This window comes from Lactuca virosa, chromosome 8, assembly GCF_052849685.1.
Source record: "Lactuca virosa cultivar CGN04683 chromosome 8, Lactuca_virosa_CGN04683_v6, whole genome shotgun sequence".
NCBI lineage: Eukaryota > Viridiplantae > Streptophyta > Magnoliopsida > Asterales > Asteraceae > Lactuca > Lactuca virosa.
Genome location: NC_136433.1, coordinates 270,944,517 through 270,963,930, shown reverse-complemented (window position 1 = coordinate 270,963,930; position 19,414 = coordinate 270,944,517). Strand labels below are relative to the sequence as shown.

The window sequence follows — 19,414 nt, the reverse complement described above, 5'->3', positions numbered from 1 at the left end:
ATGTGTTAATATCCATAGGATATTTCAACCTTTAAGTGTTCTTCAAGTGTCTTAAAGTGTTCTTAGCTTGAAATCTTTCATCTTCACCTCTTTATCCACCAAGAAACACACTCAAGGTGAGTTCATACCCCTCATTTTCGTTTTTATCCAAGTTTTAGGGGGGAATACAAGTAAACTTGTATAATAATACAAGTTGTTATACATGCTTTATCTTCATGTTGTGTAAAAGTGTTATCTACATGAAATATTGTTAGTACCTAGTATTTTGAACATTTATGTGTGGTATGTTGTATAAAATTCAATTCTATGAAAAATGGGTATAAACATGCTATATGTTATTAAGAAAAAGTCATAAAAACAAAACTATAAAAATTATGGTTTTTATGAGCATAATATGATTTTTCTAGCAAAAATGGTTATAACCAAATTATTACACTATTTTTGTGGGATATAAACCAAAGTATGCTATTTTGGCCATATGTTATGAAACTAGTTATAAATACCAAGGATTTTGAAACATCCCAAAAACATGGTCCAAAAATTTCGTTTTGAAAATATTATAAAAACTATAACCATCCATAATCAATAAGAAACCCAAGTGTCATGTATCTCAGAATCTCATATCAACTACTGTATCAAAACAAATGAGAAAATTATATCAAAGTCTCAAACAATCCCAGGCTGAAAGTTGTGGTGTGTGCACTGCAATCTTCCCGAGCTCCTCTTTTGAAAACTGAAGTACCTGAAACCAAAACTGAAAACTATAAGCACGAAGCTTAGTGAGCTCCCCCAAACTACCACATACCATACAATAACACATATAACACATATAGCACATACTGGGCCTTGCCCACTTCATCGGGCCCCGCCCGGCATCGGACCGAAGTCCGGAATAAACTGAACATAACATAAGCATAAACATATAACATAACCACATATACTGCATCGGGCTTGCCCGGCATCGGACCGAAGTCCGGAACATATAACACATAACATAAACATGCATGAATCACAAAGACATCAAGCATACGTAACTACTTCTCGGGACCACCCCGTCATCGGATCGAAGTCCGGAACTACTATCATCTAAACGGGCCGGCATTGTGGCCGTAGATCCGTTCCTACTGGAAGGAAACTCACCTCGCACTGTTGAAGTCCCGTAGACCCAACCCCAGCTGCTAGATGACAGGTTCCCGAACTGTCAACATCCAAATAACACCCAATTAATAATTGGGTTCCAATATATAACCATAAGTCCATGCTTGGGGTAAAAGACTGCTTTACCCCAATCTTAGCTTGATCCTAGCCCAAGGCCCGACAGTCCAACTATAGCTCAAAGCCCAACATATGGCCCAATTTTCCAAATTGGGCCCAAACCTTTACATGGTCATAATTAACGGCCCAACTACTTAGTCCAGTCCAAACATTTGGTATTTCTAATGGCCCAATATCATATAACCATTAAGGCCCAAACTATGGCCCAATTTTCCAAATTGAGCCTACACCATCATTGGGCCTTACCCTAAAGCCCATCTAAATATTCCAATCTAATGATTGATCTTGGATGGCCCATTATTAGCTCAAACACCAAAGCCCAATAGGAAAGTCCAACTCAAGGTCCAAGTGAAATTAGGGTTTTACATAAAATGACGATTAGGGTTAAGTGTTTCTCACTTAACCCATTAACGACTTAATCCATTAAGTCCTTTACTCTACTAGATAAATGATATGAAATAATTGGGCTTAATACACAATCCAATCCCAATGGCCCAAAGGTGGGTCCCAATAAGTCCAAGGCCTAAATGCTCACAATTAGGGTTTTCTAAACCCTAATTAGGGTTTCCACCCAAACATGGCCCAATAGGCCCAAAATTAATCTTTAAGCCCATTAGGGTTTTGCTAGTGGGGCACCACCCACTACCAACTCGGGTAGTGGTGGTCAACGGCGGCTCACGGCGACGGCCACCACCTTACGGTGGTGGTTATGGTTCTTTTCATTACTCTTTTGCTAATTACAATTACAAGCTTTTAATACACAAATAAACACACACACTAACTACTCTAACACACAAACACACACACAGCCACCCTAGTGGTGGCTGGCGGTGGCTCGAGGCGGCAGCCACCACCTTACGGTGGTGGCGGTGGCTTCCTTGGTTTTCTGGCTAAAAAAACACACACCACAAAATACGCCTCTTGCTCGGAAACGCACACGGTCACCCACTTCACGGCGGCGTACGGAGGTCTGATAGCAACAACAGCGGCACAGCGGCGGCCACCATTTCCAATGGTGGTGGTGGTTCCTGTCCAAAAATCACACATACTTCTTCACAACTAATAATAAACACACACACAGCCACCTCCTACGGTGGCTGGTGGCGGAAATAGGCGGCAGAACACGGTGGCAGCCACCACCATGAGGTGGTGGCGATGGGTTTCTAGGTCTGAGATTACGCATACAACCTGTGGCAGCAACACAGACATGAAACGACTCGGGATCAAGCCCCCAACAGTCGACTAGGAGGATGTTGTCGTCGAAAATTCGCACACAGCGGCCCCATGGCCACCGTCGTCGACAATGACGCTTCCGGCGTCGTACCCACAGAAAACAACGAAAGAGAGAGAAGAGGGTGGTTTGCGGTGGACTAACTGAGAGTTTCTGGTGGCTCACGACCCACCCACGACGAGCAACGGGTTTGTCTCCGGTTCTCGGCGGTTCTCCAGCGGCCCCCGACATTTCCGGCAACAGACGTCGCAAAGCGACCTTCATTGGCAGTGTAGCAGTCGGCGGTCGGACCTGAGATGCAAGCCGCTGTGGTAGCTTCTTGTGGTAGCGGCTGGACAATGGAAGAAGGAAAAGTGGCGGCTGAGCATAAATTAGGGTTAGGGTTACTCGGCTTCTCTTCATGAAGCGGGAAAGAATGAGCATCGGGTCTTAACCCGTGTCCCATCCATACATTCGACCATTATGCCAATACTAGTCCCTCCTCACATAATCTTTTTCAATTTAACTCCAGAATTTACCCCTTTAGCCCCTGACTTTGAAATCCTTTACAAATTAAATCCAATATTTATCCATTTGCCCTTGATTCCATAATTCTCTTTCATAATAAGTCCTAATAATTACCAAACATACCCCCACTTCTAAGATTCTTCTCAATCAACTCCGTAATTTACTAAACAGCCCTCAACTATCAAAATTCTTCACAATTTAGTCCGGAAATTACATCTTAACTCCAAAACTAACTCCTTGCTACACTATTTCGCATTTAAGCTATTATTTATTTTATTTTATTTTTATAAATCTTTATCTATTTATTTATCTACGAAACGGGGTGTTACAGATTTGGTTTTACAAAAAGAAAACCCAAAAAATCTATCATTTTCTGCAAAAATTAGGGGTTTCTAACAAAAATGGTATAACGAGGTTATGGTGCCATTTTTGTGAAATTTGGCCTAAAATATGTTGTTTTAAACATATAAGGTTAGCTTGACTTCAACTTCACAAAAAGGTAAAAATATATTTTACAAAGTTTATAATTCAATACCGTTTGGCGACGTAAAAATGTCAAAAACTATAAAACTGACTTTATCATACTAATAGTTCATATACTTGTGTTAGATGTATAATATATGTTATTTATGAACATCTAAACATGTTAACTTATATATATATATATATATATATATATATATATATATATATATATATATATATATATATGTGTGTGTGTGTGTGTGTGTGTATGTGTGTGTGTAGGTACAACGAAACATTTATATGATAAACTATAAAAGGTATATTTTATGGGTCATTAACACCATTATAACATTTTGGAACAAGACGAATAATTATATGAAAAACATATAATTATTATGCACTATATTAATACTATGAAAAAAATGATATTTACACTTACAAGGGTTTTCATTACACAAAACGTAAGCTTGTTGAAACAATTATGTGAGACAAAGTCTTCACCGTACTTACCTGAGTACACACTAAAGTCCTGAATTATAACCAGAATCTCGGTAAGAGAGCGTGATACTTGTGTATATATATATGGGACTGAAAATCTCGCACCTAAGCTGCTAGCTACAACTAGACCGACAGGTCTGGGGTGACAAATGTCTAACATTCTAACGCCTGAAGAACGTCGCGGCAGTCCAACTTCAGTTTTAGCATGGTTGTAATAACTCACATGGGGAATCAACAATACATTTAGTTTACGGGGTAACATGCGTTCAAAAGGTTATATATAAGAATAAAACTACGTAATACTATTTTATGTATAGAAATACTTATACATTTCTGGTCTTAGGGTTTTTAAGACTACAACTCATTTTAAAGAAAATGTTGGATTTTTTTTTAACAAACACTATCATTTTACAAGGAAAGAGTTACAGATTTTTCACATACAAAACTCTTATGAACTCGCCAACTTAATTGTTGACACTTTTTAAACTACTTGTCTTCTCAGGAAACTGTTAAATAGGTAGTCATAAGGATTTTGAGGAAGGGACGTTACGGCGTCGTACTATTCATTTTTGTCATCATAATGTAATTGGTTTTGAAACATACAATACTTGGAAACAATGTAACATTCTCAATTATATTTATGATGGTTGTGTTTGCTTTGATCACTATTGTACCTTATGTTGTGATATTGTCCATTACGTCATCCACCCACAGACGTTTCCGCCATCCTGGTTTGGGGTGTGACACAAACTGGTCAAAATCCATAAATCAACTGAGTCAACCCAACCGAGTCAACTCAGAGTGAGTACGCGGAGCGTACTCTGAAGGTACGTTGGGCGTACTCGCATGTTCACCACCATCGGGGTGGTTGACCTCGTACGTTGGGTGTACTCCAAGTATGCGTGGCATACTCCCAGAAGGTCCAAAACCCATTAAGAGCTTAATGGCTTAGGATCTTATGTCCGTATTTCAGATCCATGGCTAAAATACACTCAAGATTCATAAAGTTTCCAACTTTATGACTTTACATGCCCATTAAGTGCTTAACTCAACTTATTAATCCATTAAGACATTCTACAAGATGCATGGAGCAAAACCAACCATTTGAAACCCATTTTTATGACCCAAGACCCTTCCAAGGGTCTGAAAGGATAACTTAATGGGTCAAGAACACGCTTTGTTCATGAAACACCACATTTGGGACAAAATTAACCTAAAACTAGGCCCACAACAAGATCTACAAGAAATTACACCAAGTTCATAACTTTATTCCTCAAAATGGTGCCAAAAGGTGGTTTGATCCTAGATCTAAAGAGCTTCATTCCTTCAAGGTGGTCTCCTCTTCCCTCCGTCTTCTTCAAAAGCACAAAACACACACACACTCAAGCTTAGAAATGCTTCACGAGAGGGATTAGGTTTGTAAAAACGTATCAAGAGGGTAGAGGTTGATGAGGTGAGGGAAAAGGAGGCTATAATGGGGTTTAAATATGATCCAAACCCTAAAAATTAGGGTTTGCATGCCTGTCACGTACGGCCTACATACTAAGGTGTGCCTTAGTACGCGAAGCATACACACGTATGCATGACGTACTTCCAAACTTTCCAAATTACAAAAATGCCACTAGGGCTTCCAATGCACACTTCCTTCTACTTAGGTACCAAAATGCAATATAATTCAATTATGGGGTTAAAATTAGAAGTACCTTATCATCGAGATGTTACAACTCTCCCCCACTTGGTCTAGTCTTTGTCCTTGAAGTCGGTTGCGCCGAATAATTGAAGATAATGCTCTCGCATCTCAACCCTCTAGGTCCGAAGTCCACTCAGAGCCTCTCCGATGCTTCCACTATACCTTTACAAAATGTATATACTTGTTGTGTAGGACCTTCATCTTCCTTTCCAGAATAACTACCAGTCTCTCAACATAGTTCAGGCGCTCATCAACCTGAATATCATCCAACGGAACCACTACCTCATTGTCCAACACACATTACCACAACTGAGAGACATGAAAAGTGTTGTGAATCTAACTGAGCTCCTCAAGTAGATCCAATATGTAAGCTACCTTGTCAACCCTTGAAATCACCCGAAAAGGCCCAATATACCGTGGGGCCCAACTTCCCCCTCTTCCTGAAGTGTATCACACCTTTCAAAGGTGATACCTTCAGTAGTACCATATCGCCGACTTGGAACCCCAACTCTGATCGGTGCCAGTCGACATAGATCTTATGCCGACTCTGAGTAGTCAGTAGTCTCTGCCTGATCTGCTGAATAAGCTCTGTGGTATAAAGGACTACTTCGGTCCTTCCCATGACCCTGTGACCAACCTCACCTCAACAAACTGGGGTACGACATCTCCGACCATACATGAGCTCAAATAGCGGAGCACCAATGCTGGAGTGATAACTATTATTGTAGGAGAACTCCGCAAGAGGTAGGTAGGAATCCTAAACCACCAAAAGCAATAATATAGGCCAACAACATATCCTTACGGGTCTGTATAGTCCTCTCACTCTGGCCGTCAGTCTGCAGATGATACGCAGTGCATAAATGCAACCTCGTGCCCAGTTCCTCTTGGAACTTCTACCATAAATGGGAAGTAAACCGAACATCATGGTTTGAAACAATGGAGGTCGGGACCCCATGACAAGCAAAGATCTCCCGAACATACACATCGGCCAACTTTTCGGCCGAAGGGCTCTCCTGGATAGCTAAAAAGCGGACACTCTTGGTCAATCGATCCACGATGACAGATATATCATCAAAACCCTTGGCCGTCTTCGGCAACTTGGTGATAAAATCAATTGTGATATGTTCCCATTTCTACATGGGAACCTCCAGAGGCTGCAGTTTGCCATGCGTCCTCTAATGCCCGGCGTTGACTATCCTACATGTCAAGCATCTCTCGATATACCAGGCTATCTCACTTTTCATACACGGCCACCAGTAACTCAATCTCAAATCTCGATACATCTTGGTGGCTCTCAGGTGTATAGAAAAGCGAGACTTATGAGCCTCATCTAACACAATCTGTATGACCCCACCAGAAACTGGAATCCAAACCCGACCACACCGGGTCAATAACCCTCGACTATTTGTGACAAATCTGTCAATCTCACCCTGATCCTTTCCTGTTTCCAGTTCTATTTCTGAATTCCCTCTACCTGAGCCTCTCTGATCAATCCTGAAATCGGAGAATCAACGGATATCCTCATACACATCTCCCCGACCGAAGACCTATCCGACTTGCGGCTCAAGGCATCCACTACCACATTCTCTTTACCCGGATGGTAAAGGATCTCGTAGTCATAATCCTTGACCATGTCCAGCCACCTTCGCTGCCTAATGTTCAAGTTCAGTTGGTCCATCAAGTATCTTAAACTTTTGTGATCTGTGTAGATAGTACAACGGACCCTATATAGATAATGTCTCCAAATATTGAGGGCAAACACCACTGCCCCCAACTCCAGGTCATGTGTGGGATATCGCGTCTCATGCGGCTTCAGCTGCTGCGAAGCATAAGCAATCATTCGTCCTCTCTGCATAAGGACCGCCCTTATACCGGTGATGGATGCATAACAGAATACCATAAAATCCTCGACCCCCTCTGGGAGGGTCAATACCGAGGCCTCACATAACCTTTGCCGGCGCAAGGCCCCATCGAAAATCCACCTCCTTCCTCGTCAGACGAGTAAGGGGTACCACAATCTTAGAGAAGTCCTGAATAAATCTTCGGTAGTACCCAACCAAACCCAAGAAACTCCTAATCTCTGAGGGAGATTTCAAAACCCCCACTGCATCACAGCCTCGATCTTGGCCGGATCAACCAAAATCCCATCCTGGTAAACGAGATGCCCAAGGAATTGAACGTCTTGTAACCAAAAATTGCACTTCGAGAACTTGGCATAAAGCCGTTCTTTCCTCAAAACCCACAGAAACTCTCAGAGGCGCTCCTCATGCTGCTCTCTGGTCTTGGAATACACCAAGATATCATCAATAAACACAATGATAGATCGGTCGAGCATCGGCCTGCATACCCGATTCATCAAATCCATAAACACAACAGGCACATTCATGAGCCCAAATGGCATCACCACGAACCCGTAATACCCATAACGAATCAGGAACGCAGTCTTCTCCACGTCCTCCTCTCTCACTCTCACCTAATGATACCCAGACCTCATATCTATCTTAGAGAACCAAGATTCACCCTACAACTGATCAAACAGATCATCAATCCACAAAAGGGGATAACGGTTCTTCACCGTTAACTTGTTCAACTCCCGGTAATCAATGCACATCCGGTGCGAACCATCCTTCTTCTTGACGAACAGTATCAGTGCTCCCCACGGAGAACTGCTCGGTCTGATGAATTTCTTGACTAACAGCTCCTGAAGCTGAGATGACAACTCTTGAATCTCAGGCGGTGCCAAGCGGTACGACGCCTTGGCAATCGGAGCCGCACCTGGCCCGAGATCAATCCTCCAGGAAAACATCAGCAAACTCCCTGACTATTGGTACCTCCGAAAATGAAGTCTGCTCCCTAACCCAAGTATCAACCACATAAGCCAAACACCTGACACACCCGTGTTGAGTACACTGCCAAGCCCTGGCTACCGAACAAAACCCTAAACCAACCCCGATGCCCTCTCCATAGATAACCATTTCTCCCCCACTTTGGATTCGAACTACCACTCGTTGGCCCTCACAATCAATCATGGCACCAAACCTGCTCATCAAGTCCATACCCACTATCACGCACACATCCCCCATGGGGATAGGGATCAGATCAATCCGATAAGGCACTCCAAAGATCTCCAATATACAATCCTGATACACTGCAGATGCAGAAACCCCATTTTCGTTGGCGATAGAAACCTGCAACGGACACTCTAACTCCCCAATAGGCATATCAAACTCCCTACTGAGTGATCGAGATACAAAAGACCGACTCATGCCCGAGTCAAATAATACTAGGGCAGGTAAAAGAGTTCACTAAGAACGTACCTATTAGGAGCATAAACATGAGCATAACATAAAACATAATCAACAGAATAATGAATAGAAACATACCGGTCACAAAGTCTGGTGCCGACCTAGCCTCCTCTGCCGTGAGCTGAAAAGCACGACCCCGAGCCCTCGAGGGCTCCGCCCTGCCCTAACTCTCATCCGTGATCCTCAGAGTAGGCGGTGTTGGAGCCTGCGTCGACCTGGAAGCAAGCAAGGGGCATTGGGCCTTCATATGGCCCACCTAATCACAATGATAACAAAGTTTGATGCCAGATGCTAGAGCCTGCTGCCGGCAGTCCCTCGCAATATGACACTGCTTTCCAAATTTGTGGCATCCCGAAGAAGATCGACAAGCTCCATCATGAACCTTGCCACACTTCCCACAAGTGTGGCCCATCTGACTCCCAGATCTAGTATCAGCGGCCCTAAACCGCTTCGACGCAGGCTGTGACTGGGTCGGGGCGGTCTCTGCTCCCTCGTTTGGAGCTCCAACTCAATCTCACGCTGCCTGGCAGCCTCCTACAACTCCAACAGTGAACCATAACGTTGAGTGGATACAAACTTCCTGATGTCTGTCTTGAGCATGCTCAAGTAACGGGTTATTTGAGCTTGCTCAGAATCATCAAACTCAAGACAAAACATGGCCCTCTCCATGTACATATTGGTGATCTCCATCACCGACTCAGTCCCCTGTCATAAATCCAAATACTTCTTGGCCAACCTCTCACGCTCCACCAGCGGAAAATATCTAGAACATAACATCTTCGAGAACTGCTCCCTAGTAACTGCAGTCCTTTGCTCAGGAGAATACGAGATGGTAACAAGTCTCCACCAACCCTTCGCTCTATACCTAAGAAGGTTCAGAGTGCACCTAACCCTCTGTTCAGCTGGGCAAGAGCAAGTGAAGAAGCATCCCTCAATGTTAGACAGCCACCTCATGGATATGATCGGATCCTGAACTCCATCAAATGTCGGGGGCTTTGTATTATCGAAGTCCCGATATTGAAAGGCTCTCTCAGCACCAATCCTTGAATCCACAACGACTGCGGTGGCTGCATCAGCATCAGCAACAGACAATGTAGCATAACGCTCGTCAAAGTACTCCACCATGCCGGTCTTAATAGACCCAAGCTTCTTTGATAATTATGCTCGAAAGAGGGAAACAACCTCCTCCTGCATGATCTCCCTCACCCGCTCCTCGGTCAAAGCTGGCTTATCCTGGCCACCAGCTCCCAATCCTAATCCGGATCCCACCTAAAATCGTCTCGTCATCACCATACTGAAAATAAACTAGGGAGATATCATATAAAACACATATCATAACAGGGGAACCAACTCCCAACAAAGCCCTAGGGGTTGTTGTTAGATTAGTGTCTAAGTCCACAACTATAATTGGTATGTACTTGACCCAAGAGTAGCATGGTCCATTTGGGTTGCATATCAGCAGGACAATTTGATAGGATGGACTTTTGAGAAGAGGTTAGTTATGATTTATTAATATATTATAAGTTCTAATATATTAATATGAAATCATATTATTTAATTAGTATTGATCAAGAATTAATTTGGAATTAATTATGTGATCAAAAGAGACTAATTAAATATATGGGGATTGATTATGTAAATCATTCATTCTTATAAAGTGGGCTTATGATCCATAGTTCTTTATGTTTGGCTAAACCCATGTGGTGAACCATGGATACTCCATGGAGGTTATAACCCATTGAGCCTAAGGAATGTGGAAAGTCATGCACATTATGGTTTGCATGGTGTAGCCCTAGTTGTGCCACACTATATAAGAAACCCCTTGGTTGGTGAAATTGGTGCTAGAGAGACTAGAAGGTTCTTGGAGAGCCATATAGCCGATTTCTTGTGTGCACCATACTCTCTCAAAAGTTATCCTTTGTCCTAGGTGTGTTGTGATTCCATTTGAGGAATTCACATTATTGGTGCTAAGTTCCTAAAGGCCAAATACATCAAGGATAGCAAGCTACAACAAAAAGGTATGTCATCTAAATAGAATCTTGTAGTATAGATACTCCATTATATGCTAGTTAGGTTGATGCTTTGGAATATTGAATGTATGCATGTATAATAGAGAAAACATAGATCCAAAGCATCTAGGATTTCATGTACACCATAGGAGTGTTAGAATGCTCAAAACCCATCAGTGGTATCAGAGCCTAGGGTTGTTTTCAATTATACTTGATGCTACTTGTTGTTTAAGCTTGAAAAATCAATTTTCTGCTGTCCTGGACAGTGGACTCGCCGAGTCCACTGGGGGACTCGCCGAGTCCAAGCACAATTCTGACCAACTCTCCGAGTTTGTTCTTGCACTCGACGAGTTGATGCTCCAAAATGCAGATTTTCGAGGTTTTAGGCTAGAATTGGACTAGGATCATTACCATAAGCTGTTTTTGAACTTATAAACTTGTTTTTGATGTGGTAATGATCATTCTTTTCCAATTTATAAGATAATTGTCAAAGTTTCATGTTTTGTATTAGTTTATATGGTTAGGATAATTACATGAAATTTGTTTGATATGAATTGTCGTGTTCTTACGAGTTTAGTTTAGATCATAGTCAAATTTGTTTGATTTTTGTAAGTTACAATAGTTGATCTAAATGTTTTGATGAATTCCATAACTTGTCCTCAAGTTATGGAAAATGAAAAGTTTTCTTTTAAAGAGATCATTAAACTTATAGGTTATGAACTTGAAGAGTCTTTTTCCATAAATGTTTTTATGAACTCCATAACTTGTCCTCAAGTTATGGATTTTCAAAAGTCTTTTCATTAAAACCTATATTAAACTCATAAGTTATGGATTCCAAAAGTTTTTGAATAATTCAAAACATGCCCTCAAGTTTTGGAATTTGTAAATGTAAAAGTCTAACTTTTGAAACATTTAATTCCAAACCCTTGAATTTTAAAGTTTAAAATTCTACCCTTATACTATTATAATATTATAGGTTTAATATATATATATATATATATATATATATATATATATATATATATATATCATGGTTGTAAAAATCGGTCTAGGCGGCCGATTAATCGGCGCCTAGACGCTTATATATATATATATATATATATATATATATATATATATATATATATATATATATATATATATATATATATCATGGTTGTAAAAATCGGTCTAGGCGGCCGATTAATCGGCGCCTAGACGCTTGGCGGACTCCAACCGCCTACGAATAGGGGTTAGAGGGTTAGGCTAGGCGGCCTTGGTCAATATCGGTCAAAGCCGGCCCAACTCGGACCAAGTCGGACCAAATCGGTTCAAATCGGACCTAATCGGTCCAGTTGACTTAAAAGGACCCACCAACTCAAAGGAGTTGGCTTGCCTAAAACATTGACCGCATTTGTTTTCCTATGGATGATTCCTTTTTATAAAGTATTTTTTCTTGATAGAATGTTACCAGCTTCGATGTGGGATGCTTAAACTTTTACTCTTCTATGTTCTTTGCATCTCGCTTCTGCCCCAGTTTTCTTGATGGTCTGACTCTCTACCCTGCTCGACTCCGACTCCTCCTATATTCTCCTCCTATATTGTTGTTAATCTTCTGCCATCGTCTTCTGCCACGACATCAAAGGAACGATGTCTGGAAAGGATTAGGTCGAATCGAAACACATCACAAATCAATCAACTACACCAGTAAATAACAATTCAAGCAATCGATGGTCTCACTCTTCTTTTCCAGTAAAATAGCGGTGTTTTTCCTTTTGATTGATCAACTTCTATCCGATAAATTCTTGTCTCTGCGAACTCCAAACCTCACAATCCTCTCCCTCAAAGTTCTAGTACCAGGCCTTGATCGGTTGCTGATCCTCTGCTTCCTCCTCAGCAGCTTCTTTATCAGGTATGGTTGTTGTCTCCGATTACGAATTTTGGTTAATTATACACAATTGAAATTTATTTTGATTTTAATTTACAAACATTATGTGTTTCCATGTATCAATTGCTTCGATCTTTTTCATCTCCTCTGGTTACCCATCATCGATAGCAATCATCTCCTGTCTATGTATGCAAGATGCGGTCAACTCGGGCATGCCCATAGGATGTTCGATGAAATGCCTCAAATGCAATCACCACATTTTATGGAATCTGTGTCTCAGGTGAAATTCCAAACCAATATCTATTATCCATTGTGACTCAAGATTGCGTTTTCCATTGTGATTTAGGTTGCTCGTTCCATTCACTATTCATCTCCAACTAAATAACTTGCATCAAGAATCAAAAGGTCACATTGACTGTTGTTTGTAGGCTGTGGTTAACAGTCTTGTTTCCTTTGTTTTCTAGATGTTTAGGTGTTTCATATGTTATTCTGTTTAGGTGTTTCCTACAAACCCAAGAATGGTTATAATCCATACAATTCTTTTCAAGGATTATTTGTAGACTTTTCAAATGCAATATTGATACTGCAATAGGTCTTGAAGGTATATGACAATTACTTTATACTTATATATTTCATCTACATTTTAAACCATAACAAGGTGTTTACAATGTTATGTTTCTTCCTTTGAAGATATGTTTGATGAACTTCGGGAGCAAGAACAGAATTCGAATTGCAACTTTTCCTATCCGGAAGTTGGTTTGAAGATCAGTAAAGCTTAGAGGGAGACCAAGAAAGAAAGCTTATGAAACTGTTCCTGTTCCCTCAACATTCACAATGCATAGTTGGTTATTTAGATGTGATGTATTAAGGATCAAAGGAGTTTTTTTGTAATCATAAATTCATGTTATAATATTCTATTTAATACATTTTTAATATTTTTTTATTGATATGGCTATATTTACTAATGTTATATTTAATGTTATATTCTTAGGATTAATGTTATATTTAATAATTTTTCAATAATTTTTTTAATAATTAATGGTCCCCGATTAATCCCCGCCTAGCCGATTAATCCCTTGACTCTAGTCCACCGCCGAGCCTACGTCAAGCGTTTTCTGCAACCTTGATATATATATAAGAACAAAGTCAGTCTTACCGTTTGTAGGCCGCATTCACGAAGCCGGTCTATAAGGGGGGTATGAGGTTACTGCCTATAAAATGGAAGTTTAATGGGTGTCCACTCTCACCCACTGCTTCCTTGACTGGTGGAGGGTCGTTAGCCGAATGGGTAGGATAGGACTCTAATTCTCCCTTCATTAAAAGTATAATGATAAATATAAAGTAACTCAACACTTATAAATTCCCAAATCTTAGTTACTTAGGAAAATGTGAATATGGTGCTAACCCATGAAATTGCACTTTGCATCTTGTTAAGTCGTTAGTGGAGCGTGTGTGGTTAATCGGCACACTAATCTGGACTGACGGTGCATGGCAAAGGGTAGCTTGATGTTAATCATAAATCAATGGAGCGTGTGTGGTTAACCGGTACAATGATTAGGTGGTTGTGACATTGGGTGTACCAAACTAATTTGCATGGTTATTGACACCTTGTTTGTGATGCTCGGCATCCCAGTCACAAACTTGAAGGGCACAATCGAGATTTAAACGTGCCGTTGAATAGTTCAATGAATCTCAAAGGGTCTAGGAATTTCAGTCCATTTAAAACCTAATGTTCAATTTCGTTTTTCAAGGTGGAAATTGGTAAATCATCATTTACCTACCTTCAAATATTTTGCGATTTGGATTACGGCATCCCTCTTCCAGATTGTAAAATATTATGTTGGGTCTTAGCCTTAATATTTCATTTGGGTGTTATATTAAGGACTTAAATCAACTAAACTTGAATTTCTCCATTATAGATGTCTAGTTCAGACAACTATGGTCTTCCCAAATCTTTTGAATAAACTTTCTTTATAAAGATGATTTTCCACAAGGCGATCAAGGTGAAAGATTAATCCCTTCTTCGTGCTGTAGTGGAATATCACTTCCTCCACCTCCTACAATAATTCTCCCTAACCCACAAGTTTAAGTTTAGTCAAAGCCCTATTGGCAGGAAGGAAAGTTTGTATGTGCTCTCGTCTTGGAGATGAAGTTACATATTGACAAGTTGGGAGAGTTGGGTGTCGAAGTCTCGAGGAAGTTGACTGTTGATTGGGTTCTTCAATCACTTCCTCAGTCATATAGCGGCTTCTTTAAGGACTACTATATGGGAGATCACGACATGACCCTTATTCATTTTACCTATTCGCTTGTTGGTGCTAAATCAGCATTGATTTGGTGCACTAGTAAAACAAATTTAATTGGAAGATCTACTTCCCAAACTTCCATGGACATTGACAATGGGAACAATGGAAGTCCATAAAAGCTTTCTCTTCCAAATTGAAAGGGATCAGCCATAGTCAAGTCACTTGACAAAATGATAAAGAGATGCTAAGTCTGAGATAGTCTCGTGTACCATTCCCAAAGAGTCCATATGTTTCTGTTGCCAAAAGAAGGGGCGTTGGTTGCGAAGCTGTAATATTTTCCTGAAAGATCACAAGGATGGTAAAGTCAGAGTGTATGACTCTACTTCAGGTAAAGATCATTGTATAACTCTATTAAGTTCCTATTTGGAGATTCTTAATACATGATGTGACTAGGTCGCATTTTGATGTTTCGGAGAATCGAAGAAATGAAAGGGAACTTAAAGGAAGAGTAAGTTGATTCAGATCGTGAATAGATGGATTTCGATCACATGGTTCGATGATCAGAATTTTGAGCTATTGCTTAAGAGTTATGATAGATTGCTTATGAATACATAACAACATAGTTTTCATTTGTATTTGCATTGTAAGGACAAGTTTTCCGCACTTTTATGAATAAAGAAAATTTTTTTGATTTTTATTTTTAAGTCTCCTTACAATGGCATTTATGAAAATTGTTGTTTATATGTTTCCATTGATAGAAATATTGGAAAATGGATTTGATGCTTTCGTTTGTGGTAGAGTCAAAATTTACCAAATAAGGAAAGATTCTCATCACCCAAGTTTCAGTTGGATAGAAACTCGGAATCATGCAACTTGTATTGTGTGATGAATGAGAACCTTCATCTTTGAAAAATTAAGACTAATTCCTTGTTCACATGTATATGTGACTCAAGTGAAGGACTAGGCGACTGGGTACACTTGGTTATGCGCTAGTCAGGTCCACCACAAAGAGCGATACGACTATTCGTCATAATTTACTAAAGTTTAGTAAATATGGTTATGCTTACAAGATTAAGTATAATTCTGAATCGTTGAAAAAGTTTCAATCTGTAGCGGAACGAATAAGAAGAATCAAATTAGGCAAAGAGATAAAAGTGTCTCCAATCTGAAAGGATGGGAGAGTACTTTAGTATCGTGTTTTGTGATCATCTTAATGATTATGAAAACCATGTCATAATTGATCCTCTAAGGACATCTTAGTGCATTTGTATGGCTAAGAAGAGGAATCGTGAATTGTTGAAATGGTTTAAATCTAGAAGATGAGTCATACTTCGTTCCAAAATCAAGTCTTAGAGTCATACTCCAAGATTGTGCCTTGAGTGACATAATCTTAGAAGGTTTATAACACTCATAATATGTAGAGTGACATGTTTCTTACTCTTGTACATTTGAAATTGGTCAGTTGTGATGTCTTGGACAAGACAAAGACCAACTAAGACCAATTGTGTGAAGTGTTTGTCTTGATAGGAATCCGCACTAACTCTTGAATATTTGTTTGTCAAGGTGTAACGACCCAAAAACCAAGGATAAAAATTTCATTTTAATATAACCCAAGCATAGATACCATTTATTCCAAACATTCCAAAACATTGTTAATTAAAACATTTATCAGAGTTCATCCCAAAATCATTCGTTGCGGAAAACATGTGTGTGTGCACTGTGATCAATCCGAGCCCCTCTTTTCCAAAATGATGAAACCTGAAACCAAAACTGTAAACCATAAGCACAAAGCTTAATGAGTCCCCCAGAGCATACCCCACACACAACCCACATAACATGTATCGTATTAGCTGTAAAAAGCTATCTCTACCGTAATCACATATCAATCAGCTATAAAAGCTACTCTACCATGTATCACATATCAAATAGCTATAAAAGCTCTCTCTCTACCATTAGCACATACCAATTAGCTATAAAAGCTACTTCTGCCACATATCACATATCAAATAACTATAAAATCTATTTCTACCATTGGCACATATCAATTAGCTATACAGGCTATCTCTACCGTTAGCCACAAAGGCTATCTCTACCATTAGCCACAAGGCTATCTCTACCATCAGCCATAAAGGCTGTCTCTACCATCTAATCCATGCATATGAACATATAAAAAAGCCATGGAAACCCTCCATGGTCTTACACCTAGTGCCACGGGAACCCGCATGTGGTCTTCCTGCCTTGGGAACCCCCACAAGGTATCCACTACCAAACAAGACATAATGTAAGCTATACATACAAGCATATGAGCTAAACATACATACATATAAGGATGCCCTAGAAACCCTCCAAGGTCTTACACCGGGTGCCACTGGAACCCCCACGTGGTCTTAGCCCACTACCTTGGGAACCCCCACATGGTCTTAGCCTGGAAAGCAATGGGAACCCCACATGGTCCTATATCCAACTGCCACGGGAACCCCCCGGGGTCTTCCATGCAAGTATCACAAAGACAACAGGCGTACCAAATACTACACAATCAACGAGCGTATTTCATATATAACTATTTGTCATGGGAACCCCCGCATGGTCTTCACATAAGTACATAATGTATCAAAAGCACATTTTCAACAATCATCACAACTACATAAATGGGCCGGCCTTGGTGCCCTAGACCCATTGGTATGGTGAGAAGACTCACCTCGCACTGTTGAAATCCTGCAGTCGAAACTCCAGCTGCTGGACTAACAGGGTAAGACCCAGTAAGTCCCGATGTACTACTCCAACTCAACTGCCTGAAATCATCATGTGCTTAACCTGTCACGACCCTGAAATACCACGACCGCCCTCTGGATCAACCCTAGTCAACCCTGATCAAAGTCAAAGTCCACAATCAAGGTCAACAGTCCATGTTGACCTCAACTTGTCGAGTATAACCAGCCACTCGCCGAGTTCCTTGCCTAACTCGCCGACTCACCGAGTCCCTTGATGTTTACGGCCGTAAACCACCAACCGTACACCCTTGGCTGTAAACCCTTGGTCGTAAACTCTTGGCCATAAACCCTTGGCTGTGAACGAGGAAACCCTCTCGACTCGCCGGGTCTCTTGCACGACTCGTCGAGTCTCTATTAGTCTATTATGTTAACGGCCTCTTCCAGTGGGACTCAAGGTCCCAAACTTCAGATCTATACTCTACTAGTGTGGATAACATGCAAAGTTGCAAACTTTACGTGCATGCAAAGCCTCACATGGCCATAATCACCAAAACTAACCTTCAAACAAGGTTTTCATGCATGGAGAGGAAAGGGGATTAATAAAAGGTGCAACTTTATGATGTTTGGGACCTAAGAAGGTCCAGATCTGGAACCATATCCTTGTGATAGGTCCAGATCCAAGGTTGCTTCTATTTCCTCAAAGTTGGTCATGAACTCCCAAATAAAATATAGGCTCAAGGTAACAAATTTATACCTCAATTCGATGCCCAAGATGAACTAGATGCTAGATCTAGTGTTTTCCCTTTGATTCTCCTTCCCCAAACTTGGATTCCTTCCCAAATTCCCAAGGTCAAGCTCTCAAATACACACACTTAACACATTAGGGAGTGTGCGGCCGTAAACGGTCGTCTATGGTGTTAAGGGAGGCTACTAGGGTTTATAATGATGTTTATATAGGGATCAAACTCCAAAATTAGGGTTTTCATTAAACAGCTCAGACTCGCTGATTCGAGCCTTCCGACTCGCCGAGTCATATCGGATCCGCGTCCGAGATACACGACCCTACTCGACGAATTGGACTCCCAACTCGCCGAGTCCATGCATAACATTTCCCCCAAATGGTACTTTCTAACTGATACTTGAAACATGTGTTACAAGTCTCCCCCACTTGAACTAGACTTCGTCCTCGAAGTCTGCCGACCCAAGCAAATCTGGGTCAAACTCTCGCATCTCTTCTTCCGGCTCCTAAGTCCATTCGGAGCCCCTTCGGTGTTTCCATTGCACCTATACCAATCTTGTTTCCCCATTCTTAAGACCTTTGTTCTTCCTATCAAGAATCGTAACCTGCTTCTCGATATAGATCGGACTCTCATCCATCTGATTTTCTTCCAATGAAACGACTACGGACTTGACCATGACACCCTTCTAAAGCTAAGACACGTGGAAGGTGTTGTGAGTCTGGCTAAGCTCCTCTGGCAGGTCCAAGCGATATGCCACATTGCACACCCGGGCTGAGGTCCTGAACGACCTGAAAACTGAGGCCCCATCCTGCCTCTCTTCTGAAACCTGATAATCCCTTTACAGGGAGACACCCTTGGAAACGTGAAATC

General features: G+C 40.9%; 1 protein-coding gene across 2 annotated transcripts; it reads right to left on the bottom strand.

Annotated features, from left to right (window-relative positions):
• Positions 1-540: 540 nt before the first annotated feature.
• On the bottom strand, positions 541-2,893 carry LOC145133371 (uncharacterized). 2 transcript variants are annotated; one of them, XM_079068315.1, is made up of 3 exons: positions 2,464-2,893; positions 2,182-2,303; positions 541-742 (listed from the first exon to the last, which is right to left on the bottom strand). In XM_079068315.1, exons 1-3 carry the CDS (start codon positions 2,768-2,770, stop codon positions 659-661), a joined length of 513 nt encoding a protein of 170 aa, XP_078924441.1. In that variant the 5' UTR covers positions 2,771-2,893; the 3' UTR covers positions 541-658. The 2 variants fall into 2 exon arrangements, 1 of the variants encoding a protein (XP_078924441.1); XR_013718565.1 differs by having other exon boundaries at positions 1,141-2,893.
• Positions 2,894-19,414: the final 16,521 nt, after the last annotated feature.

What these genes read in the sequence shown, in the direction of transcription:
- LOC145133371 (XM_079068315.1), bottom strand. Translation starts at nt 2,770, where the DNA reads ATGAAGGTCGCTTTGCGACGTCTGTTGCCGGAAATGTCGGGGGCCGCT. An exon ending in TGTCTGTGTTGCTGCCACAG is followed by an intron (nt 2,304 to 2,463) that starts GTTGTATGCGTA and finishes ATTTTTGGACAG; the next exon opens with GAACCACCACCACCATTGGA. An exon ending in AGCAAGAGGCGTATTTTGTG is followed by an intron (nt 743 to 2,181) that starts GTGTGTGTTTTT and finishes TTTTGGTTTCAG; the next exon opens with GTACTTCAGTTTTCAAAAGA.